The sequence below is a fragment of the Squalius cephalus genome (assembly GCF_949319135.1).
Source record: "Squalius cephalus genome assembly, chromosome: 20".
In the NCBI taxonomy this organism is placed as follows: domain Eukaryota; kingdom Metazoa; phylum Chordata; class Actinopteri; order Cypriniformes; family Leuciscidae; genus Squalius; species Squalius cephalus.
This window is the reverse complement of record NC_137141.1, coordinates 6,290,289-6,314,563: the sequence shown is the minus strand read 5'-3', so window position 1 is coordinate 6,314,563 and position 24,275 is coordinate 6,290,289. Positions and strand designations below refer to the sequence as shown.

General features: G+C 39.5%; 1 protein-coding gene across 8 annotated transcripts in view; it reads left to right on the top strand.

The window, feature by feature from the left end:
• Nucleotides 1-24,275, top strand: part of ralgapa2 (Ral GTPase activating protein catalytic subunit alpha 2) — a 182,610-nt gene that overhangs the window by 116,335 nt on the left and 42,000 nt on the right. For all 8 annotated transcript variants that reach the window (XM_079854349.1, XM_079854348.1, XM_079854347.1 and 5 more), the window contains 9 exons: nt 59-167; nt 5,416-5,526; nt 5,614-5,682; nt 5,892-6,029; nt 9,651-9,834; nt 12,730-13,528; nt 15,386-15,457; nt 20,198-20,321; nt 20,412-20,567. In XM_079854349.1, the coding sequence (XP_079710475.1) occupies nt 59-167; nt 5,416-5,526; nt 5,614-5,682; nt 5,892-6,029; nt 9,651-9,834; nt 12,730-13,528; nt 15,386-15,457; nt 20,198-20,321; nt 20,412-20,567 (1,762 nt within the window). The remainder of the gene's footprint in view (nt 1-58; nt 168-5,415; nt 5,527-5,613; nt 5,683-5,891; nt 6,030-9,650; nt 9,835-12,729; nt 13,529-15,385; nt 15,458-20,197; nt 20,322-20,411; nt 20,568-24,275) is intronic.

Genomic DNA, 24,275 nt, shown 5'->3' with positions numbered 1-24,275 from the left:
ATATGAATGGCTGCTTTGTTGGTCTGGCAGTAATCTGAGTGTTTTAACCATGTTTTAGGTGTGTAGCGATCTGCAGTCTAGGGGTTTGGGTGTGTGAGGAGCTGAGACACACAGAAACACACCATCAGGTGAAAGATGCAATCAACGTCCTGGGGGTCACGCTGAAGGTGATTATGTTTGATGTGTTCTTCACTCTGAAGTTGTTTTAGTCTGTCCTCCTAATCCGTATTAGTTCTATTACTACTGTATGAAGTTTGTATTCATCCACAAAAGTAAAGCTAATAATTTACTGTATCTCACTTCTCTGAAAACACACTGAAAAGTGTGTGTGTGATGTTTGTGACGTTCAGCCTTGTTTTGTCCAGTCAAAATATAAAGTTTTTTTTTTTTTTTTCTTATCAGTTCTAATATCTCAGCTTGTGGCCACTTTATTAGGTACACCTGTTCAGCTGCTCGTTGACGCAAATATCTCATCAGCCAATCACATGGCAGCAACTCAATGCATTAATGGGCCGTTTACACAACACCATTTTCAACTAAAAGTGTTTTGGCCGTTCATTTACACAACAGCGTTCTGGTGGCCTGAAAATGCAAACTTTTGAAAATGGGTTTCAAAGTGCAAGTTTTTGAAAACAACACACTTATCGTATCTGTGTAAACTACCAAAAACACAAATCTGTGAAAACGTTGATGTCATGCACATGTGTAGGCTATCACGTGTTTAGTCTAGGCTTTTTTTTTTTTGCAAATGAAAGGATACAGATATTAACAGTAAGAAATAAGGGTCATAACAAGTGGTTATAAGAATTACACAAATCATTATGTCATCATGAAAAAATGTAAGGTTCCTTAGAACAGACTCAAGGATAATACATGTTTTTGAACCTTTTGTGTTCAAAGGTTTTGAAATTTTCTTAAAGGAAGTAAAAAGGGACTTTATTTCGAGAGGAGAACATTATAAAATTGGGATTACAGTGAATGTTTCTGGCTTTGTGAAGATGACATTTACTCAGAAGACAAAGTAATAAAACAGTATTGTCAAGATTAACATCCTTAAAATGAAAATCTGAAAAAGAAAAAGAAAAATTATTGATTATGTAATTTGTGTCTATAGGCATGTGCGTTTGGCTCGAGTGCACTGTAGTAAAAGAATGCGTATGTGCATGTAGTCTTTCTTTACAAAGTGACATCGCCAACTACTTCTCTGGCATGCATAATCTAGCCTTATTAGTTGTTTTTGCGGATCCATGTGAACGGGGATCGTTTTGATAATGTTGTCATCTGTACAAATAAAAACTTACTAAAAACACCCTTAGTCATGTAGACATGATGAGCATCAGAATGGGGAAGAAAGGTGATTTAAGTGACTTTGAACGTGGCATGGCTGTTAGTGCTAGATGGGCTGGTCTAAATATAGTTAAGAAAATGCTGATCTACTGGGATTTTCATGCACAACCATCGCTAGGGTTTACAGAGAATGGTCCTAAAAGAGTAAATATCCAGTGAGGGTCATGTCTGTGGGAGAAAATGCCTTGTTGATGCCAAAGTTCAGAGAATGACCAGACTGGTCAGAGCTGATAGAAAGGCAACAATAACTCAAACAACCACTCGTTACAACCGAGGTCTGCAGAAGAGCATCTCTGAACACACAACACGTCAAGACTTGAAGCAGAAGAAGAGCTACAGCAGAAGAAGACACACAAGTGACACTCCTGTCAGCTGAGAACTGAAAACCGAGGCTACAGTTTGCTCACCAAAACTGGACAATAGAAGATTGGAAAAACGTTGCCTGGTCTGATGAGTCTCGATTTCTGCTGCGATATTCAGATGGTAGGGTCAGAATGACCATGTCCATCCCTTTATGAACACAGTGTACTTATCTTCTAATGGCTACGTCCAGCAGGATAACAAAGCTCATATCACCTCAAACTGGTTTCTTGAACATGACAATGTTCACTATGATGTTCACTAAACTCAAATGGCCTTGACAGTCACCAGATCTCAATCCAATAGAGTAGCTTTGGGATGTGCTGGAACAAGAGATTTGCATCATGGATGTGCAGCCGACAAATATGCATCAACTGCGTGATATCATGTCAATGATTTTGGACCAAAATCTCTAAGGAATATTTACAGCACCTTGTTGAATCTATGCCATAAAGAAACAAGGCAGTTTTGAAGGCAAAGGGGGTCCAAACCAGTACTAGCAAGATGTACCTCATAAAGTATATATATATATCTACACTCACCTAAAGGATTATTAGGAACACCTGTTCAATTTCTCATTAATGCAATTATCTAATCAACCAGTCACATGGCAGTTGCTTCAATGCATTTAGGGGTGTGGTCCTGGTCAAGACAATCTCCTGAACTCCAAACTGAATGTCAGAATGGGAAAGAAAGGTGATTTAAGCAATTTTGAGCGTGGCATGGTTGTTGGTGCCAGATGGGCCGGTCTGAGTATTTCACAATCTGCTCAGTTACTGGGATTTTCACGCACAACCATTTCTAGGGTTTACAAAGAATGGTGTGAAAAGGGAAAAACATCCAGTATGCGGCAGTCCTGTGGGCGGAAATGCCTTGTTGATGCTAGAGGTCAGAGGAGAATGGGCCGACTGATTCAAGCTGATAGAAGAGCAACTTTTACTGAAATAACCACTCGTTACAACCGAGGTATGCAGCAAAGCATTTGTGAAGCCACAACACGCACAACCTTGAGGCGGATGGGCTACAACAGCAGAAGACCCCACCGGGTACCACTCATCTCCACTACAAATAGGAAAAAGAGGCTACAATTTGCACAAGCTCACCAAAATTGGACAGTTGAAGACTGGACAAATGTTGCCTGGTCTGATGAGTCTCGATTTCTGTTGAGACATTCAGATGGTAGAGTCAGAATTTGGCATAAACAGAATGAGAACATGGATCCATCATGCCTTGTTACCACTGTGCAGGCTGGTGGTGGTGGTGTAATGGTGTGGGGGATGTTTTCTTGGCACATTTTAGGTCCCTTAGTGCCAATTGGGCATCGTTTAAATGCCACGGCCTACCTGAGCATTGTTTCTGACCATGTCCATCCCTTTATGACCACCATGTACCCATCCTCTGATGGCTACTTCCAGCAGGATAATGCACCATGTCACAAAGCTCGAATCATTTCAAATTGGTTTCTTGAACATGACAATGAGTTCACTTTACTAAAATGGCCCCCACAGTCACCAGATCTCAACCCAATAGAGCATCTTTGGGATGTGGTGGAACGGGAGCTTCGTGCCCTGGATGTGCATCCCACAAATCTCCATCAACTGCAAGATGCTATCCTATCAATATGGGCCAATATTTCTAAAGAATGCTTTCAGCACCTTGTTGAATCAATGCCACGTAGAATTAAGGCAGTTCTGAAGGCGAAATTATTATGGTGTTCCTAATAATCCTTTAGGTGAGTGTATATATATATATATATATATATAATGTGTGTGTGTTAGTGTTTATAGATTACCGTTTTTAATCGCACCCTTTTGTGACACTTATGACATAAAAAAAAAACATTTCAGAATTCATAGTTTATATTATGTGTAGAATTACTAAACACACCAACATACACATGACAAATGAAAACATTATCATGAATGTTTGTGGCACCAACTGTAATGAAATGTGTCTGTGCACAAATACATAATGTATAATTGTGCAGAGAGTGCACATACACTTTGTTTATGCATCAATATAATAGACTCACATGTGCCTAGTGTACGACACCACATTCGTCATGCAATCCTCATCCTCAAGCGAGATGCTTGTTTGCTTTATGCAGCCAAGAAATGTAGTTTGCGTATCATCTGCCCATACAGCGGTGGATGCCTGAGGACTCGCGATCTTCAGAAACATCACAGAATATGACAGAGCTCGTGTTTTGAAGCTAAACACACTGGAATGGATAATTCACTGAAAACGCAATAACTGCCATCTATGATGTAATCAGCCTGCTTTTCTTTACATTAGCGCTGTTTTTGACTGATTGAATTTGCTTACTGGATCATTGGAATAAAATTGTCCCGATCTGATCGCTAACAGAGAAGCGAAATCAGGTTAAATAGTTTGAATGGAAATTTCCACCTACCAGACCCCAAGATCATCTAACTGTCTGACGTTACGTTAATGACACACTTTCATGTTTCAGTATTTGCATATAAATTATTTAGGCATTAAGGATTTTGTTTTAATTGCATGGTTTTTATATATTGAAAACTTCATGTTCTTCTTCCTTTGTAGAAAAGCTGTTGTGACAAGAGACAGAAACCAGGAAGAAAACAAAAAGGATAATATAATTTAATTAATTTTTTAATTAATTAAAATTATTGTGGAAAATTACTTCAATATAACATAACGTAAGGTTATCATAAATCTATGGATTATATAAAAATCCAAATAATATCAAATACTGCATTATTAAATTGAAGCATAGTTGGAAAGACTTTTTGAATCATAGTTATTGTCATTTGAAACCACGTTTAAAACGATACCTTCCAAATTGAGTGCTCACGTTCCCTTCCTCATGCCGCCGTAATTACGTCCAGTTCATGTTGACACGCGGCAGGTCAGGCCAGAAGAAAGCTTTGGGAAAGGAACAGGGTTTCCATCTCTAAAAGCATGTGCCGAGCTGTTGGGAGTTTATGTGCGGCTTCTTCTCTTCTATTACTCTGAGCAAACACTCACTCTCTCACCTCAGATTCCACATGACTGAAGCCCAGAGCAAGAGAGAATTGTGGGTAGAGCAACAGACAGAATCCATTAACCTGGAATCCTCCCAGAGATGTGTTTCTCTAGAATAACATGGTGATAAACAGCAAAAACAAACATAAAAATAGAAATGACACAAATAATGGCATGTGTTTTAATCATGATGATGTATTATGCCATATATAAATTTTCAGCGTCATCTCTTACCGTCTGATTTATCACATATAATATTATTAATACCTAATTGTGTTAGGCTGTAAAACCTTGTAAAAAGAGTTTCTTAAGTTGCATATATATATATATATATATATATATATATATATATATATATATATATATATATATATATATATATATATATATATATATTTAATCAACAACGTATATGAACTATAAGTTATAATCTGAGAACAGGTGGTTTTAGTGAGCCATAGCTTGAAAGAATCAGTCAAATGAAATGTTTCTTTTCTTTGATTAAATAGAATGTTAAGAGGTAAAGCCTCATCTACTTAGCTTTATACTTTATATCAAATTCTGCATATAAGTAATAATTAATAAATATATTTCTTCCTGGTCATGTTCATTTCGTGAAAAACAGTAATTTCTATTATCATTTTTTTTTTCTAATTCTCATCTAGACCGTAACGTGAGCGTGAATGTGATTTTGTCTTTTAGTTTGGAAATAAGGTGGTGGCAAATGTGGCCTGTGACATCTTTCAGCTACTGATTTCTCACTGGCAGCACTTACAGAGGCTGGAGCCGTCCCTTCCCAAAAGAATTATAGAGGTATGAAGCATCTTCATCAGCATGATGCATCTGTTGTGGTATTGTGCATGTGACGCCTGATTAATCTCTGCTTTTTCTCTGTTGTAGATTTTTGTAGCAACCATAGCATTTCTTCTGCCCAGTGCTGAACACTCAACAGTTGAGGCAGATAAAAAGGTAAGCAAAGCAGAACTGAGAGTCTTTATTCAGATCTCTGTGTGTGTAAGCAGTGTTGGACATGGGAATTCAGAATGAGCAGCTCCCGGTTATTCTGTCTCTGTGCTTGTTGTTCCATCCTTCTTAACAGCTTGTCTTTGGCAGGTTTATTGATTATTTTGTAGTGGTGTCATGAGTGTGCTAAATGAATGCGTTCTCGTGTGCTCTAGTTAATGGTGTCTCTACTGCTGTGCCTGCTGGACTGGTGCATGGCCGTACCCCTCTCCATCCTCCTGGAGCCCATCACTATGCCTGTGCTGGATGACCCCACCTCACAGAAAGCCCCTCTACTCGACTACATTTACAGGGTGGGTACAGGCCTCGGGGACTTTTATTAAGGAAATAGGGATGCACAATTTAGGGAAAAAATCTTATTACGATTTTTTTGTTGTTGTTGATAAAAATCACGATTTAAAAAAAAATCTAGGTTTGCTAATGATAATGGCTTGCGCATTTAAAATGGCAGACGACATTGTGGAGAAGTTAATCGCCGAGGTCCAGAAAAATCCACCAGTTTGAAAAGTCAAGCCCCTTATAAAGAAAATGGATATGGAAAACAATCGTTCATACCCTCTGAATAAATGGTGAGAAGTATTACCTCAGGTAACCAGCGCTCGTTTCGACAACATTGCTTCCTTTGAAGTTGCAGTGAAAAAGACTAGGTGGTGTTTTTATTCCACTTTATTGACTACATCAGCTAAATTCACTGTTAGATTATTAGATTGATTAAACTAGCTTCACTTAAAACATAGCATGTTCAATGACGTTGTACACACTTTGAAACTGTAGCGCGCAAGCTTAGAATAAACAGACCAGTTCGTTGGTGTGGACTCAAATATATTTATCGTTATAGTTGACTTTATAGTTAACATTCTTCATTCTTGTGTTCACATTTGGCAGGTTTGGTTCAATTAAGACAAACTATGGAGTGATTGCTCTGATTCATTTGAATAATGTATAATAATGCAATGGGGGAATATTTGTGGGTCCTTATAATGCCAAATGTCTTATGTTACCAGTAAAAAGTGTCCTACGTTATTTTAAATACTGTATATCTAGTCAGTGAAGGAGTGCAAACATATTCGTCTAAAATAATTCTGTATTTTCAGCTTCAGAATCATGAATATTGTTCTGGTGTCTCTAATGTCTTGTGCATTGGGTTTCCAGCACCAAGTCCAAGACTATTCATCATTTACACCCACAATGTAATACCAAATTTAGCATTTTAATCAACAGTAAATTTTTTATTAACCGTCTTTGAGTATTGTAATAATATTGTATCGTGAGTTCAGTATCGTGATGTATCGAATCTTGACATGAGGGTATCGTTACACCCCTAATAAATAAACATCATAAAAACCTTTTTTTTTTATTTTTTTTTTATTTTTTTTTATATATAAACCTTTAGGTTCTTAGGTTCAATGTGAACACCAAGCAAACCAGGACAAAATGTATAAATTGATTTTTTGGTCCGGACTAAAATAACCAAACTACTAAGTGTGAACACACCCTAAATTTCTTCATTTTCAAACATTACATTTGACACAAAACCGCATGAGCACCTAACGTTTGTCTTTTGTTGATGAACGCTTCTCATTACATGTATGGGAAGATGGTTGGCACACGTTGTGTTCACAAAGGCACGTTACGGTGACCCAAACCCAGAGCAGATGCAGAGATGGAGTTCGGGTGGGCACTTACTGTGAACATCACACTGACAGATCATGAGCTGCTCATGTGTAAAAACACAGTGCCATGCTTGTGCTGAAACACACAGCACATATATTTAATTAAATCACAGCCTTTGCGATTTGATAATCGCACTAAGCCATATTGCAATTTCGTTTTATTTCGATTAATCGTACAGCCGTAGAGTGACTGTTACTCTAGTTTGTTACTTGAAATTAAAGCAGAAATCTTCCAGTGTGTGTGTGTGCGCATTATGTTCTATTATAAATGCATTCGTCCCCTCGCAGCTCATATTTAGTCATCAGACGCTAATGAGAGGGCATTGAGGGGCACAGAATAAATGAGATATTAGTCCCGGGCTGTTGTGCAGATGCAGACAGACATGGACCTTTGTGCAGATGTCATGCTCCCAGAAAAAAATGGCCGAATTATTTAAATGCCCCATTGTTGGATTGATAAGCTCACCAATGAATGCCAAACTCAAGAATTCAGTTCATCATCATATGAGAGAAAATGCACCTGCTGCAAAGGGGAAAGGGGAAGAATAAATGTCCTTTGTTTTCCTCTGCTCTCGTTTGACTGTTAATCATTTTCTGCTAGTTATTATATGCTCGGTGGGATTACTTTAATCTCCCATTTGTCAGAGCTGAATAGCATCTAACATGAGCACATGTACATAACCCTCGCCAGGACAACACATCAATACTCTTGTTTTTGAGTGCCTTGTCTCAATTAAGAGCGAGAAATAATGATTAGCATCTCATGCTCATAGTACTACTCAAATAATAATTGATGATAAATTGATGAAGGTTATGGAGTCTTGGTTCATTTATGCAGCACAGTTTGAGAAGTGCCACTTAGAAAATGTATAAACTGATGAAAATCACACTGAATCCTCAGAACCAGCGAATGCCATTTAATACTTTGGGTGCTAAATTTTCCTCAATTTATCTTCTTCCTCTCTCCTCTTGTCACTAGGTGACGGCTTTATACTTCATCAGTTTGATTTTCTACTTTATCTAACAGGAAAAGCAATCAGTTTATGGCCGAGGTATCGCAGCTCGCAGCAATCAGTATGTGAGGGATATAAGTGCAGTGGGTTGTACAGTACCTTAGTCAACTCAAGTCACCTTTATTTATAGAGTTTACAATACAGATTGTTTTAAAGAAGCTTTATAGTAATAAACAGGAATCAACCGGAATAAATCACCTCTACAGAAAACAGTGGTGTCGTCATCAAGCTCTATTCAATTTAGGTTTTTTCTCATCCAATAGTTATTACTGATTTATTCTTGATTTTCACTTTTACTGATAAACATTGAGAGATCATCCATCACACCTTTGGATGACCTGTATCTCTGATATATCAGCAGTTTCCAGTTGAACCAGATGGCACTAATAGCTCTATGGTGGTGATTATGTGGCAAATCAAAGTTCTGTGGTTTTATTTTTAGGTATTTTTACGACATGAATTTATATCAGATCATGTTTAAGTAGCTTACATTGTCATTGTTCGCTGCGTCAGTGTGTGGTGTTTGAGAATGAGCCAAGGGATAAAGCCTTAATTAAATCAAACAGAGCAAACCTGTTCAGGCACTAAGATAAACTGTGCTGGACCGTGTCTTATCTTCTCCAGCCAATAGAGCCATGACCATCTGTTTCTGCACATCGATACACTCCCATATCACAAGAGAAATAGATTATTAGCCCATAAAGGCCCTCTCATTGGGTTTCCTGGCTTAGCATTGTAAATATCGTCCCATCTCCATATGGTGGCCCTGCAGCACTCAACCACACCGTCTGGGTGTAACAACAATGTTTCAATCTATTAAAGATTTCTTTTTAATGCATCTCAGTGGTGTGCCAAGAAGATCATCTTCATGGCTGAGTTGTTGATCATAACAGAGTTCTCTATTTGATACATCTCATTAGATTTTAAAAATGCTTAGATCTGTTTAGATTTATCTAAACAATTTCAGTAGTACCTTATGCATTGCATTGTGCTTTTGTAACAACAGAACAAGCGAGAAAGCTGCTCATTATTTAATAAATAATCCTTGTAATCTCACTTTTTTTTCTGAAGGTGTTCCCCAGGGTTCTGTATTAGGCCCGCAAAACTTTTCTTATTTACTTTATTTATTTTGTTTAGTCAAAATAAAGTTTAGTTTAGTTTAGTTTAGTTTTGTTTACTTTTTGTAGCGTATCACTGGTATGCTTAATTCACTGTTCTTCTGTCTTAGGTGCTGCACACTTGTGTATCAGGGTCTAACCTACACACTCAACAAAGTCACTACCTCCTCAGCCTTGCTGATCTGTCAACAGACTACGAACCCTTCCTTACTCTAGGCAATGTCAAGAGCTTTGAACCACCCCCCGTACACAATGTCATGGGAGACTTTGGAAATCTCCTCACTGTTGCTGAAGGTAAGGATTTCCTGTTGTGCTTCCAATTAATCGTATTGCTATTGTGTTTTGTTATCTACAACACGTTATCGACAACGTGCTTAGGGAAATCCCATGAAAACTCTGCTGGATCATTGCTCACCCCAAAATCAAAAGAAAAAATAAATATCAGTATTTTTTTGCCTTTTCCTAATTAAGTGCATTTGTCAAATATTATTTATCTATACACCATAGTAGTATTTGTTATACTTCATTTATTACTAATGGTCGGCAAAAAATATTTTTGTGAGATCAACCATATTTTCTTTATTTTTTATTTTGTTACATCATATTTAACAATTTTTTGCTACAAATAAACACAAATCAATTTGTAATGTCCGTAATGTAAAGGCGAATTTACAAAATTTATGATGTCAACTTTTCCTGTATAAATTGTGAAACCGCTGCATCTCCCTTGAAAAAGCAAAGAAAGTACAAAAAGGGATGTTTTTAATTTGTCCTTTGAGTTTATACTGAGCTCTCGTGAATCATATTAGAGCAAATGTAGCACAATGTAAAACGAAATAGAATTTTAAAGAGGTGTGCATTAGTTCCCTCATCCACTCAAAGCAAGCCCATTTATGCCAATTATTAAAGAAATCTCTTTTTTTTTTTCTCCTCCGACCTTGCTTTATCCATTAGGCAATATTTCTTGTGTGTTCTCTACCTTGGCATGTCATCAAATGTCATCTGTTTTTGGTTGGGCTGTGGGGGGGGGGGATTTTTACTCTTCCAACAGGGATGCCTTTTGTGACAGTACATTTATATCAACAGAGTAGAGGAAGAAAAAGACTGCTGGCTTCTGCAACACTAACATCTCCATCCATTGACATGCCTTTTATATCTCTGCGTACGAAAAAACAAACAACCTCAGCCAAAGAGCAACTCATAAGCAATATCCCAGTACCTAGCTCATATTGATTAGTTCACTTCAAAGCTCTGTGCATCCCTAATGCAACTTGCTCGTCTTTGCAAAGAGCTTTTTCCACTTTGATATGGGGATGATGGTATTGATAGCACTGTCACAATGTGAGCACTTCGTTTTTTCCCCCTCCTCTCTCTCTCATCCTAATCTTAATATCCACTAATGACAACACTAGATTTCTCACTTTGAGAGGTGTTCAGCATTCAGAGGACTTTAATTCATAGTGCTTGCAGAGCCCTATTCACTCATCACGAAAAGGTGTGATGCTCATTAGTGCAGCCCTTTGAGTCTGTTTTAGGAGAATGAATAGATATTTTAAAGGTGTCTATGTGGACACCCGTATAGATGGTGCGAACGTGGGAAAACTGCCTCCATTGGTCATGATAGCTAAAAGCCAGTATACCAGCTAGCTTTTGATAAAGATAAGTAAGGGAAAAAACAGTCAGCCAATCATTATTGCAAAATAAATTCTGACAGGGTGACCAGGACCCTAAAAAAGTTAGCCATACAGTCAATGCATCAAATCAGAATCAGATATTACAAAGAGATTTGTGATCATTTGTGGTGATGACTGTACATTATCAGGGCTGTGCTATGAAAAAGTCTGTGCGATGAATAAATAAAAAAATGGTTAAAATGTCCAAATTACGGCAGATCTCAAAATGGCCAAATAATGGCCACCTAGTTGGCCTGGATGGTCAGTTTACCAACAGAATACCACAACTGACCTATCAGAATCACATATCCCAGAGAGCCATGTAATAAAAGAGGGTGATGGGCAGATTTCTAAATAACAGTAATGGGGATTACCTTTTTTTTTTTTCATTCAAAGGGTTAGTTCACCCCAAAAAAATAAAATTAATTTATTAATTACCTACCTTCATGTTGTTACAAACCCTTAAGACTTTTGTTTTTCTTGGAATCTCAAATGAAGATACTTTTAATGAGACCTGAGAGATTTCTGTCCACTAAAAACATAGACTTTTCCAAAAGACATCATAAAAGTAATCTATATAAATCAAGCAGTTTAATCCAAGTCTTCTGGAAACACGTTCACTTTATATGATGAACACATGTATAGATCATATGGATGCATCAAATATGATCAACAGAAGCACAAGAACCAATGAAGTTTGGTCTCGAATATCGAGCAATTAGGGTTGAGCTTCATTTTATAGCAAATTTGATGTGCTTTATATGTATGTGCGTTGATCAATGTTTAAATGTGAATAAAAGCTTAAATTAAATCTTTTCTTCATATAAAGCGTTCTTGTCTCTTCAGAAGACTTGAATTTTTACCTGAATGTTGTTTTTATTGTACCCCTTTTTTCTTTTCTGGCAAAAATGGGTGCTGATGAGAATTAGCCTTTTGACTAACTCGGGTACATAAACATTTATTTGAAAATGTATTTATGTTAAAGGTATAGTGGAGGATTTTCCCGAATTTTAGAAAAGAACCGCCCTCTCCACTTTTTGAAAAAATGCACATGCGCAACATGCTCATGTTCTACCTGCTCCCGAGAGGGAACGCCTATTAAACGTGTGCACGAGCTAATCATAGCTTACATTAACTTTTACTAGCAGTGATTTTAAATGGATTTCTCCAAATAGCATGCCAAACTTTACCTGTCAAGTAGAAACTTCGCGACTGAGGCATCAGTGGGAAGCCCAACCTGTGTTTTGAGCACACGCCATCGTGTGAATCGTGTGCACGAGCACGTACGACGGCCTTACGTAAACATATCACCAGAATGATTGACACTTAGGAGGACCAATAGTCTTGATGATCCACCCGGAAAAAGAAAATCCTCCGCTATACCTTTAAGTATCCCTTTTTAAATAAATAAAATAAATTGATGACACCATTTACATTGTTGGGTGAACTTACCCTTAGTGTATACCTAAGTCATATTTTTTCTAATTTACTAAACTAAAGTTGTTTGACATCCCAGAAAAGAAAAGGAGAAGCATGGAGCTGATTCCTCTGACTGCTCGGATGGTAATGTCACACCTGGTCAATCATTTGGGACACCATCCTCTCAGCGGCGGCCCTGCTCTTTTAAACAGCCTGGTCAGTGAGAACCACGACAACCCCTACATAGAGTCTTCCGAACTCTCCTCTGAAGTCTTCAAAAGCCCCAATCTACAGCTCTTCGTCTTCAATGACAGCACACTAGTCTCGTACCTTCAGATCCCCTCTGATAATTCCAGCACTGTAAGTGCCAACCCAAGGGATCATTCCTCTGAGGTCCGCGTCATTGTCAGGGACATCTCGGGAAAGTACTCGTGGGACGGCGGTGTTCTCTTCTGCACTTTGGACGGATCTGGCTTGAGCTCCAGTGGCAGTAGAGATCAGCTGTCTCATGACACCGGTCTCTCTGAAAAGCAGAGCTCCGTCCGCTCCAGTAAATGCTCCTCTGAGTCGGAAATGGAGGATGGTGTGGATGTGTTGGACCAGCTACTGGAAGATCTCGGCCACAGCAGCCCCGAGTGCCTCCCGCAGCCCCAGCTGAGGCTCACACAACCACCGGCTCCACCCATGGGCATGAACCCTGAGATGGAAGAGCTCATCATGGATGCCATCCACAGACAGGCGAAGCAAGAGGATGAGGAGCTGATGCGGAGACAGAGCGAAGACCCCAGCATCCGAGCAGAGACACAGAGAGAGCCCACACATCAGGAGCCCAAATCACCCTTTTACCTCTGCAGACTTCTCCTCAACGACCTCGGCATGAACTCATGGGATCGCAGGTACAAAATTCGATCAAAAGTCATTTATTCACCCACTTGTAAAGCTGCTCTTTCCCACATCATTGGACATTGATTCTTAAGGCCTAATATACTCAAGTGAAGTTCTTTTTCGTTCTTCGCTTAGGAGTCAGACAGGGTTCCTGTTGGTCCTTAAAAAAAAGTCTTACATTTACTTTCATCAAATTCAAGAGCATAAAAAGTCTTAAATATGTTAAATGGTATAAGAGTTCTCTTCATTTTAATTGCAAGAGCTCTTAAATTTGGGTACAGAAAAACAGGAATCATTATGCGACTTACCACGGGTTTCACTGACAAGGCTTAAGCCTAGACCTAGACTACAAGTCATGTTTTAGCTGTTTTATCTGAATGCAACTTTGCACTGGCATATCTAAAAAAAAAATGTCAGTGCAATTTTTTTTGTCTCAAGACCATTAATGTTTTTTTTTTTTTCCTAAGGCAGATTTTCTAAGCCCTGTCTGTGAAACCAGGCCTTAATGTGTTGATTGAAACCTTAAAAGACGATGATTTAATGAAATAAATGTGAGAGCTGCACGTTTCAAAGTAAAAATGGGGCGCTATTGCACGTTCTACAGGTTCACGGTTTCAGAGTAGTTCACAATCATTGAATTCCGCACATTTATGCCAAATGATTGCTTATGATCTATTGTTAATTAATTATGACAATGTTTATTTTATGGTGTTTATCATAGACTGTTAAATGGAATCCGCGTCTCCATTTCCTTCCACCAGTATAACCCAGAAATGGTAGTTGCCGATTACGTCATTCAGAGCCCAAGTCTATGATGTAGTGATCCTGAGGTGGAGCCCCAGGATCAAATTCATGCCCACAATCGCAAGCACAGCTGTCAATCATAACGTTACATATTGCATATATGTTACATATACGTTGTAATATACTATACGTTACATATAGTTTTTATAGCATCAAATAACTATCGGTAAACCCAAACTTATTGGAAAAATGAAAAACACTTAAACAAAAGAACTACCTAAAATGACAGAAACAATCTTTGGAAAAAAAGTTATTTGAAGTATGATTGGATTTTTGTAGTTTGGCTTGCGTCCCATTCGATTACATGGAGAGGGTGGGGTTTATGACCTATACTGCAGCGAGCCACCGGGGGGCGATCGAAATGCTTTGGCTTCACTTTTCAGGCTGCATGTTTGCATGTTTAACACGTTTAGACCCATGTTTTACGAATACACACTGTGTTGTAAATATTAATCGGTGGATCGACCAGAATCTAATGTGCATTCAAAAAGATCTTACTGACCCCAAACATTTGAACAGTATAATATTTAAGTAACAGTAACGGACAGAACAGACACAAGTCATACAATTGCAACACTATGATCTATCTTTCCTCTCCAGAGTTTTTTTTTTTTTTTTCACATTATTCACATTAAAATGTGTTAATTTATGATTGATCATATGCTTAATATACTATTCGAACAACGGTTAAAAATCTACTTTTATGGTGCCATTTTGTTCTTTTTGAATGGAAAAGAGCTGCTTAGATATTCCTCTATACTTCTTAATATGGATGTGGAATTATGAGTAAATGACTAAAGAATTTTCTTTTTTTTTTTTTTTGTATTACCTTTTTGCATCTCAAACTATATGAGCATGTCACAAAATAATGTGTGAATATGATGGAATACATGGTGTCTAAATATATTTTAAATGCATGCAGTACTTCTAGTTGGCCTGAACATTGGTTGCAGTGGGATTGGAGGAAACATTTTAACATTAAAAATAATAATTAGATTTTCTTTTGTCTCACCATTTATCTTTTGAAAAGTTTTATGATGTTCCATTTTATTTTCTCTATATAGAAAGAGCTTTCATCTTCTAAAGAAGAACTCCAAGCTCTTGAGAGAGCTGAAGAATTTGGACTCGAGGCAGTGGTAAGGGTTTCTGCTTCTGCTAGGACAACATCTGACTTTCATGCCTTAACTCTTTCCCCGCCAGCGTTTAAAAAAAAAAAGTAAAGCCAGCCACTGCCAGAATTTTGTTGTATGAATATCTGAACATGCAATATGTCAAAAGAAAGAACAGAGCCTCTGCTTTTGAACAACAACAATAGAAAAAAAAAATATTTTTTTTATCAACAGTTGAATGTGGGTAAGTTTAATAAAACAAAAAAACATTTTGAGCAAAAAGATGAGAAAATCGCATTTTTATCAAAGATTACATTCAGATCGGATTCAGAACGATGATTAAAACATAGATGGAGTAGATCAAGTCCATCAACACCTTCCAAGCTTCACATTCCTATAGCTCGTCCTGGGTCGACATTTCATTCGGTAACATTAGGAAGTTTAATGTTACGTGCCGTTTAATGTTGATGATCGTGTTATTTTACATATGCATTTGCTTACATATGGCATTTCTTGTTTCTGCTTCTTTTCCCCCTGTGTTTTGATCAGGAGATTCAGTACTCTTTTAGAAGATGCGTAATAGCGCCCCCTTCCGTGTAACAGTGAAAACATGGAAATCTGGAAAATTCCGTCAATGGCGGGGAAGCGTTGTCTCATAAATGACGTAAATTTACGTCAATGGCGGGGAAAGAGTTAAAGTTTCATACATAATTATACACCAAGTAAAATAGTGACTTGAAAACTGAATTATATCTTCTTTCTGACTCATCTGCACTTAACGCTAAAAATCAGCAGTAAACAACAGCATGCATTTGGAGAGCTCTATCGTGCAGCCTAATGCCAGTCTACAGAGAGTGGCTAAATCCTTTAAAAGCACTATTAAGGAGACATGTCTTAAGAACACTCTCAGATACTCCGCTCCTCACAGCCTAATCCTGCCCACGTCTGGCTGATCACAGATCCACACTTCTCAGCCAACAGCGATCAATAGGCACTCAGAGTGGCTAATTACAGAGGCTTATTAAAGAATACCCCCAGGATCGGGCCAGCGTTCCCCTCTGCAGGCATAGCCGGCCCACTCATGGCAACCGCTGACTGAGCATGCCAAACATCACACTGCAAGGGCACGAGGCTTCATTAGCAGCACTGCTCGAAGAGACACACACTGCTCACACATACACAGCGCATACCAGTATTGTATTTATTAGCCAATAGCTGTGAAGTTACAATATTTTTTTTTTTTTTTTTTTTTTTTTTTAGGTTTTTGTTTTAGGGTTTTTGAATTTAATGAGCATAACAAAGGTTGTTCCATGTAAAGGTTATCGTAATATCCTATTACTTGACTACAATTTTTAAGCCACAGCTGTTCTTTAGGGAGAGCATTGTTAACTACCACTTTTAATGCTTCAAAAAGTTCATAAAGAGATCGTAAAACTAATCCATTTGAATTGAGCGGTTAAGTCCAATTTTTTTAAGAAAATCTCGCTTTATATGATGAACAGATTTAATTTAGTATTTTATTCACATTTATTACATGGCTTGGTTGAATTCCAATGTAGAATGCGGTGTGTTATTTCTTGATAATAGACCGCTGCGAAGTATAACACACCGTTGCCATGAAAAACAGAGCGTTGCTATGGACGCAGGATTCTAACCGTAGAGACGGAACGGACTATTTTCTTTAGCGGAAGCAATACAGTCGCTTTTAAATCAATATTTTGTGTCAAATTATTGATTTATTTGGTGGGTAGCCATATAATAAGCGGGATAATGTAGAGCGAGGCGGTTGTTATAGCGAATACAACCCTCCGCTTCGCATCGTGGTCCCGATCAGCCTGTCGGGGTTGTATTCGCTATAACAACCGCCTCGCTCTACATTATCCCTTACATAATCATTGATCAGCAAACTTAAACAGAAGCTCAACCGAACCTGCTTGACACGCGAGAACAAACCACGCTGAAGCTCAAACGAGCTGCGTAACTCGAGACTGAACCTCATTGGGTCTTGCTGAAGCTCAAACGAGCTGTGTAACACGAGACTGAACCTCATTGGTTCTTGCTGAAGCTCAAACGTGCTGCGTAACACGAGAATGAACCTCATTGGTTCTTGCAGAAGCTCAAACGTGCTGCGTAACACGAGAATGAACCTCATTGGTTCTTGCTGAAGCTCAAACGTGCTGCGTAACACGAGAATGAACCTCATTGGTTCTTGCTGAAGCTCAAACGTGCTGCGTAACTCGAGAATGAACCTCATTGGGTCTTGCTGAAGCTCAAACGAGCTGTGTAACACGAGACTGAACCTCATTGGTTCTTGCTGAAGCTCAAACGTGCTGCGTAACTCGAGAATGAACCTCATTGGTTCTTGCTGAAGCTCAAACGAGCTGTGTAACACGAGACTGAACCTCATTGGTTCTTGCTGAAGCTCAAACGTGCTGCGTAACACGAGAATGAACCTCATTGGTTCTTGCTGAAGCTCAAACGTGCTGCGTAACACGAGAATGAACCTCATTGGTTCTTGCAGAAGCTCAAACGTGCTGCGTAACACGAGAATGAACCTCATTGGTTCTTGCTGAAGCTCAAACGTGCTGCGTAACACGAGAATGAACCTCATTGGTTCTTGCTGAAGCTCAAACGTGCTGCGTAACACGAGAATGAACCTCATTGGTTCTTGCTGAAGCTCAAACGTGCTGCGTAACACGAGAATGAACCTCATTGGTTCTTGCTGAAGCTCAAACGAGCTGCGTAACTCGAGAATGAACCTCATTGGTTCTCGCTGAAGCTCAAACGTGCTGCGTAACTCGAGAATGAACCTCATTGGTTCTCGCTGAAGCTCAAACGTGCTGCGTAACACGAGAATGAACCTCATTGGTTCTTGCTGAAGCTCAAACGAGCTGTGTAACTCGAGAATGAACCTCATTGGTTCTTGCTGAAGCTCAAACGTGCTGCGTAACACGAGAATGAACCTCATTGGTTCTTGCTGAAGCTCAAACGAGCTGTGTAACTCGAGAATGAACCTCATTGGTTCTTGCTGAAGCTCAAACGAGCTGCGTAACACGAGAATGAACCTCATTGGTTCTTGCTGAAGCTCAAACGAGCTGTGTAACTCGAGAATGAACCTCATTGGTTCTTGCTGAAGCTCAAACGAGCTGCGTAACACGAGAATGAACCTCATTGGTTCTTGCTGAAGCTCAAACGTGCTGCGTAACACGAGAATGAACCTCATTGGTTCTTGCTGAAGCTCAAACGTGCTGCGTAACATGAGAATGAACCTCATTGGTTCTTGCTGAAGCTCAAACGAGCTGCGTAACTCGAGAATGAACCTCATTGGTTCTTGCTGAAGCTCAAACGTGCTGCGTAACACGAGAATGAACCTCATTGGTTCTTTCTGAAGCTCAAACAAGCTGTGTAACTCGAGAATGAACCTCATTGGTTCTTGCTGAAGCTCAAACGTGCTGCGTAACTCGAGAATGAACCTCATTGGTTCTTGCTGAAGCTCAAACGTGCTGCGTAACTCGAGAATGAACCTCATTGGTTCTTGCTGAAGCTCAAACGAGCTGCGTAACACGAGAATGAACCTCATTGGTTCTTGCTGAAGCTCAAACGTGCTGCGTAACACGAGAATGAACCTCATTGGTTCTTGCAGAAGCTCAAACGTGCTGCGTAACACGAGAATGAACCTCATTGGTTCTTGCTGAAGCTCAAACGTGCTGCGTAACTCGAGAATGAACCTCATTGGTTCTTGCTGAAGCTCAAACGTGCTGTGTAACACGAGACTGAACCTCATTGGTTCTTGCTGAAGCTCAAACGTGCTGCGTAACACGAGAATGAACCTCATTGGTTCTTGCTGAAGCTCAAACGTGCTGCGTAACACGAGAATGAACCTCATTGGTTCTTGCAGAAGCTCAAACGTGCTGCGTAACACGAGAATGAACCTCATTGGTTCTTGCTGAAGCTCAAACGTGCTGCGTAACTCGAGAATGAACCTCATTGGTTCTTGCTGAAGCTCAAACGTGCTGCGTAACACGAGAATGAACCTCATTGGTTCTTGCTGAAGCTCAAACGAGCTGCGTAACTCGAGAATGAACCTCACTGGTTCTTGATGAAGCTCAAACGAGCTGCGTAACTCGAGAATGAACCTCATTGGTTCTTGCTGAAGCTCAAACGTGCTGCGTAACACGAGAATGAACCTCATTGGTTCTTGCTGAAGCTCAAACGTGCTGCGTAACACGAGAATGAACCTCATTGGTTCTTGCTGAAGCTCAAACGAGCTGCGTAACTCGAGAATGAACCTCATTGGTTCTTGCTGAAGCTCAAACGTGCTGCGTAACTCGAGAATGAACCTCACTGGTTCTTGCTGAAGCTCAAACGTGCTGCGTAACACGAGAATGAACCTCATTGGTTCTCGCACATCAATCGAACATGCTTGTTTCGTTTACCACAACTGATGTGTGAGTTGATGAATGTTTATATGTGAATAAACAAATAACATAAATAACACTAATCTATACTGCATACCCCATAATGACAAAGTAAAACCAGATTTGTGATTACTTTTGATTTACATTTATTAAAAAGAAAAAAAATCGCATTGCGTAAGTATTCACACCCTTTGCTACAACACTTGAAATGTTGCTCAGGTGCTTCTCATTTCTCTGGCTCGCCTGTGATTAAATACACTGAACACATCAAATATGGTGACACCTCAAATGTCATGATGTCACAACTTTTTGCATGATGTCTGTTCGTCTTGTGTTTTTCTGTCTCCAGTCGAGAGACGCACAAGATCGCTGTCTTCTACATTGGAGAAGGCCAAGAGGACAAATGCTCCATTCTGTCCAACACAGAGGGCAGTCAGGCGTATGAGGACTTCGTCTCTGGGCTGGGATGGGAGGTGAAAGAACACATAAAATCCACTTAATGCGTCTGTAGTGAGCAGAGATCATGTCCTGTGACTACATCAGAAAGCTTCTCTCTCTTTCAGGTGAATCTGGCGTCTCACTGTGGGTTTATGGGTGGTTTGCAGAGGAATGGCAGCACAGGAACCACAGCGCCGTACTACGCTACCTCCAACGTGGAGGTCATCTTCCACGTGTCCACTCGCATGCCTTCTGACTCAGATGACTCCATCACCAAAAAGGTAGTGCCTCATTTCCTACTTGACATGACCCATACACTTTTAAAATAAATATAGCGGTTTTAATGTGATTTACACAATAAACTGGTAGAAATTTGTCATTTATCAGTATCATAAATTGCATCACAGCTTGGTCAGGAGTGCAGGCATTCCAGTCACATTCAGAGAGGAAATGAGGAAGAAAAAAGTGCATTATCTTTGGTTTTGCTGTTAAACTGTGCCCCCTTTGTTACTGTTGCTATCACTATCAAGCTTTTCTATTGCCGTTTGTTCTACCACTGTCAAGCAGTGAGAGAGAAGCAATCAAATCGAGTGAAAACTGAGTGCATTTGTAATCTAGCAATCATATCTAGTCACCAAGATGTAAATAAGCCATGGAAGTCTACAAGCTGGACAAAGAAATGCATGGTGAAGCTTTAGAATGAAAGCATCTGTCATAGTCAATTGAAAATGCTTGACAGGTAAAATATCTATGTGTGTGTGTGCGTGCGTGTGTGTGTGTGTGTGTGTGTGTGTGTGTGTGTGTGTGTGTGTGTGTATGTGCTTTGGACGTTGTTTTAAATTAAAAGCAACACAAAACAAAAAACTCCTATTGACATTTCATTGTGTTTAAAATGTTGATTTAATGAGGGGTGACATGCGTATAAAGCGTGACTTCTGGCGCGTGCTGCTGATCGCTGGTCTCTGTCAGATCTCTGCGAGCTGCGAGAGCGTGTCGTGAGTGAGGGAGCCGAGCATGTGCAGGTTTAGTAACTCTGGACTCCTGTGCGCGCTGTGACCGGGGTCCCGATCAGCACATTAACTCACGCCGCAAGGGCCAAAGGCCTGCCGGATACCAGCAGGGCCCTGCTATCGAATTCCCCCTGTGTCTGCGGGACGGCGATCGACATGCGTTAGCAGGTTAACTCTGGCAAAATGAGCCGGTGGGATCCTGCTTAGTTCTGAGCGCTCAATCCGATCATGCGCAGGCCTGCAGAGAGAAAAATTCATCAGGCTCCCGGACATCGAAGCCTCACACCGTCAGAGCTCATATTAGCCCATCTCAGCCACGCTCCGTGCCTCTGTGAGCCAGTGGGAGGGAGTGTGTGTGCCGCGAGCCATGCTCGATTCATTTTGGACATCAGGCCCCGTAATTGCCGCGCTCCCGCTCTGGCACGTGTGTGAGGAGGGGTGAAAGGGCTGTTTTATCAGCCACAGGCAGACAGGAAGTAACTCCTCTAATTTGCAAATGCAACTTTCAGAGGTAGTGAGAGAAAGGAGGGGTGAAGAGACGACGGCGAGGAACACAGAGAGGAGAAAAGAGAAGAATTCCTGAATCAAATTGAGTGCTGGGGGCAGATCGAGCAGAGCAGCTGGCCAGGCTAGTAATGCAGTTACTGGGAGGGTGTTTCCATGCGAGGCCCAGTGTCAGGAGGCACCTCTCACACACACACACACACACACACACACACTCTCTTTTGTTTCAGAGGGAGGGACGCTGCTTCTTTACAAGGCAGCGTTTAAGCTTCAGGGCATCTCTTGCTCTGCTCAGCGTCTGTGTGTTTACAATCTGCATGTACACTGTAAAATAGTTTTTTTTAAAGCTGTAAATAAAGATTATTGGAGTACGTTTCACAAGAAAATATTTTTTCAGTCTTTATACTTCAAAATTTCACGTTTAATTCAATGTGTTCCTTGTTTCATTTTTGAGACTTACTAGCAATTTCTGAGTGAATTGTTTTCAGTGTAAATGTTATACTCCATGCAACATATGGCTGCTAATATGCTCATATTTTCATGTTTGCTGATCCAAATGCCACTATTACTATTGCTCATACTTAAAGTCCTCCTGTAGTCAATAATTTATCCCTTAAAACTAATTTTTGATCACCAAAATTACATATTTAAATGTTTTTTTCCTTTTAAAAAAAATCTTCTTGTCTTAAAATAGCTTGAATGTAACTCGACACCCGTGCCTTATTTAGTATGCGGTTCTATGAATATGCAAATGAGCCCCGCCTCCACTCACTCACACAGCTCTGAGATCCACTCGCTGACGATCACACATTGACCTGATTGGTTAGGTTTAGATTGGTTCAAGGTAGTTTGTGTCGTCAGAAACACCAGCGATTTCAAAGCGTGTTTTTGAGACTGTCTTTGGTTCACTGCAGTTTTAAGGAGAAAATACTCAGCAATGCTGTCAACTTATGAATTTACACATGGTTTGTCTTAAAGCATATTAAAAACACCACATAGACATATAAACTACATTAAAAGCTTGATTTTCAATAAATTTAAGGTATTGCCGTTCGAACAATACTTGGCATTAAACAATTAGATCTAAGCCTTAAGTTTTAAATTCAGTTTGATCAAATTTAAGGTCATGAAAATTATCACAAAAAAAAAAGGCGTGCATTATACATACAATGTTGTTGTTGCTGTTTTTTTGTTGTAGTTGTTTTTTGTTTTTGTTTTGTTTTTTGCTATTTTTATTAGACAGTAAACTGTATCTGGCATCTTAACAAACTCTTGCAGCTTCTCTCTGGGCCTAAACTAAAAAACATTATTTAATACATTCAGTATATAGACTTCACTAGTATCGGTACAATAATATTTTTTTTAAACACATTATCGTATCCGCAAAATCCAATATCAGTCGACCTATAATTCATATGTATTTATATATTGGTACACAAAACCAATGTCAGTATATTTTAAATAAAACATGTCTTGAGTATTTTTAAAATGTTTACCCTATTTTGAATATATGCCCCAGCCTGTTTAAGTAAAAGGATCTTACTGTAAATACACGATTTATTTTGAGAGTTTTTTTTTTTGTTTTTGTTTTTTCTCTCTCTCTCTTTGTATTCATTTTATTTGTAAAACGTCTTTGAATTTAAAAATCTGCAGATACCCTGATTAAACTTTGGCAAATAGTCCTGTCCAACACAAACATGATACCACAAGTCATGTGGTTTAAAGCTACACTGTGTAGGATTTTCTCCCATCTAGCGGTGAAATTGTATATGACTACCAACTGAATATTACTTTCTAGCCCCTCCCATTCAGAGGGCGTTTTAACTCAGGACGGTGGCTGTATTATTTCAAATCTGCCGGCAGTCGCGAGTAATCTCCCCCTCGCATTCGTCACGGTGCCACTGAGTGTAAAAACGCGAAAGGCGAAGCTTGAATTTCCCGGTATGTCCCTCTTTGGCTAATGTATTTTCAAGATGGAGGCGCAACATGGCTGCCGCACTCGCTCGTATGTATTCTAAATGGCAGATTCTACGCTTACGAGAATACTTGATTAGTTGGTAGAAGTAATTACACATTAATGAGCACATATCATTTTGAAAGAACAAAGTGTTTTTTGCTAAGAATCAACTTAAAAAATTACACAGTGTAGCTTTAAGAAAAGCTGTGCCATCACTGTGATTTCCATCTGGTGAGTGATAAAATGGGGTGAAAAAAATCCCAAAGCCTTTGATTGGTGGAATGACCCGAGTTATATCTAGAGACCAGCACATCAAAGGGTCTTAGGGACTCTTTTGGCTTGGGCCGGGAAGAAACCACCAGATACCCTAGCAACCGCATAGAACATCTTAGCAATGCATAGCAACCGCATGGCAACCACCCTCAGCTCCTTCAGCAGCACCTTCTACTTCACCCTATTCTAAAGTTTGCATTTCTTAGAAGTCTGCAGTCTTTAACATCTGATCCCTTTCATTGAGA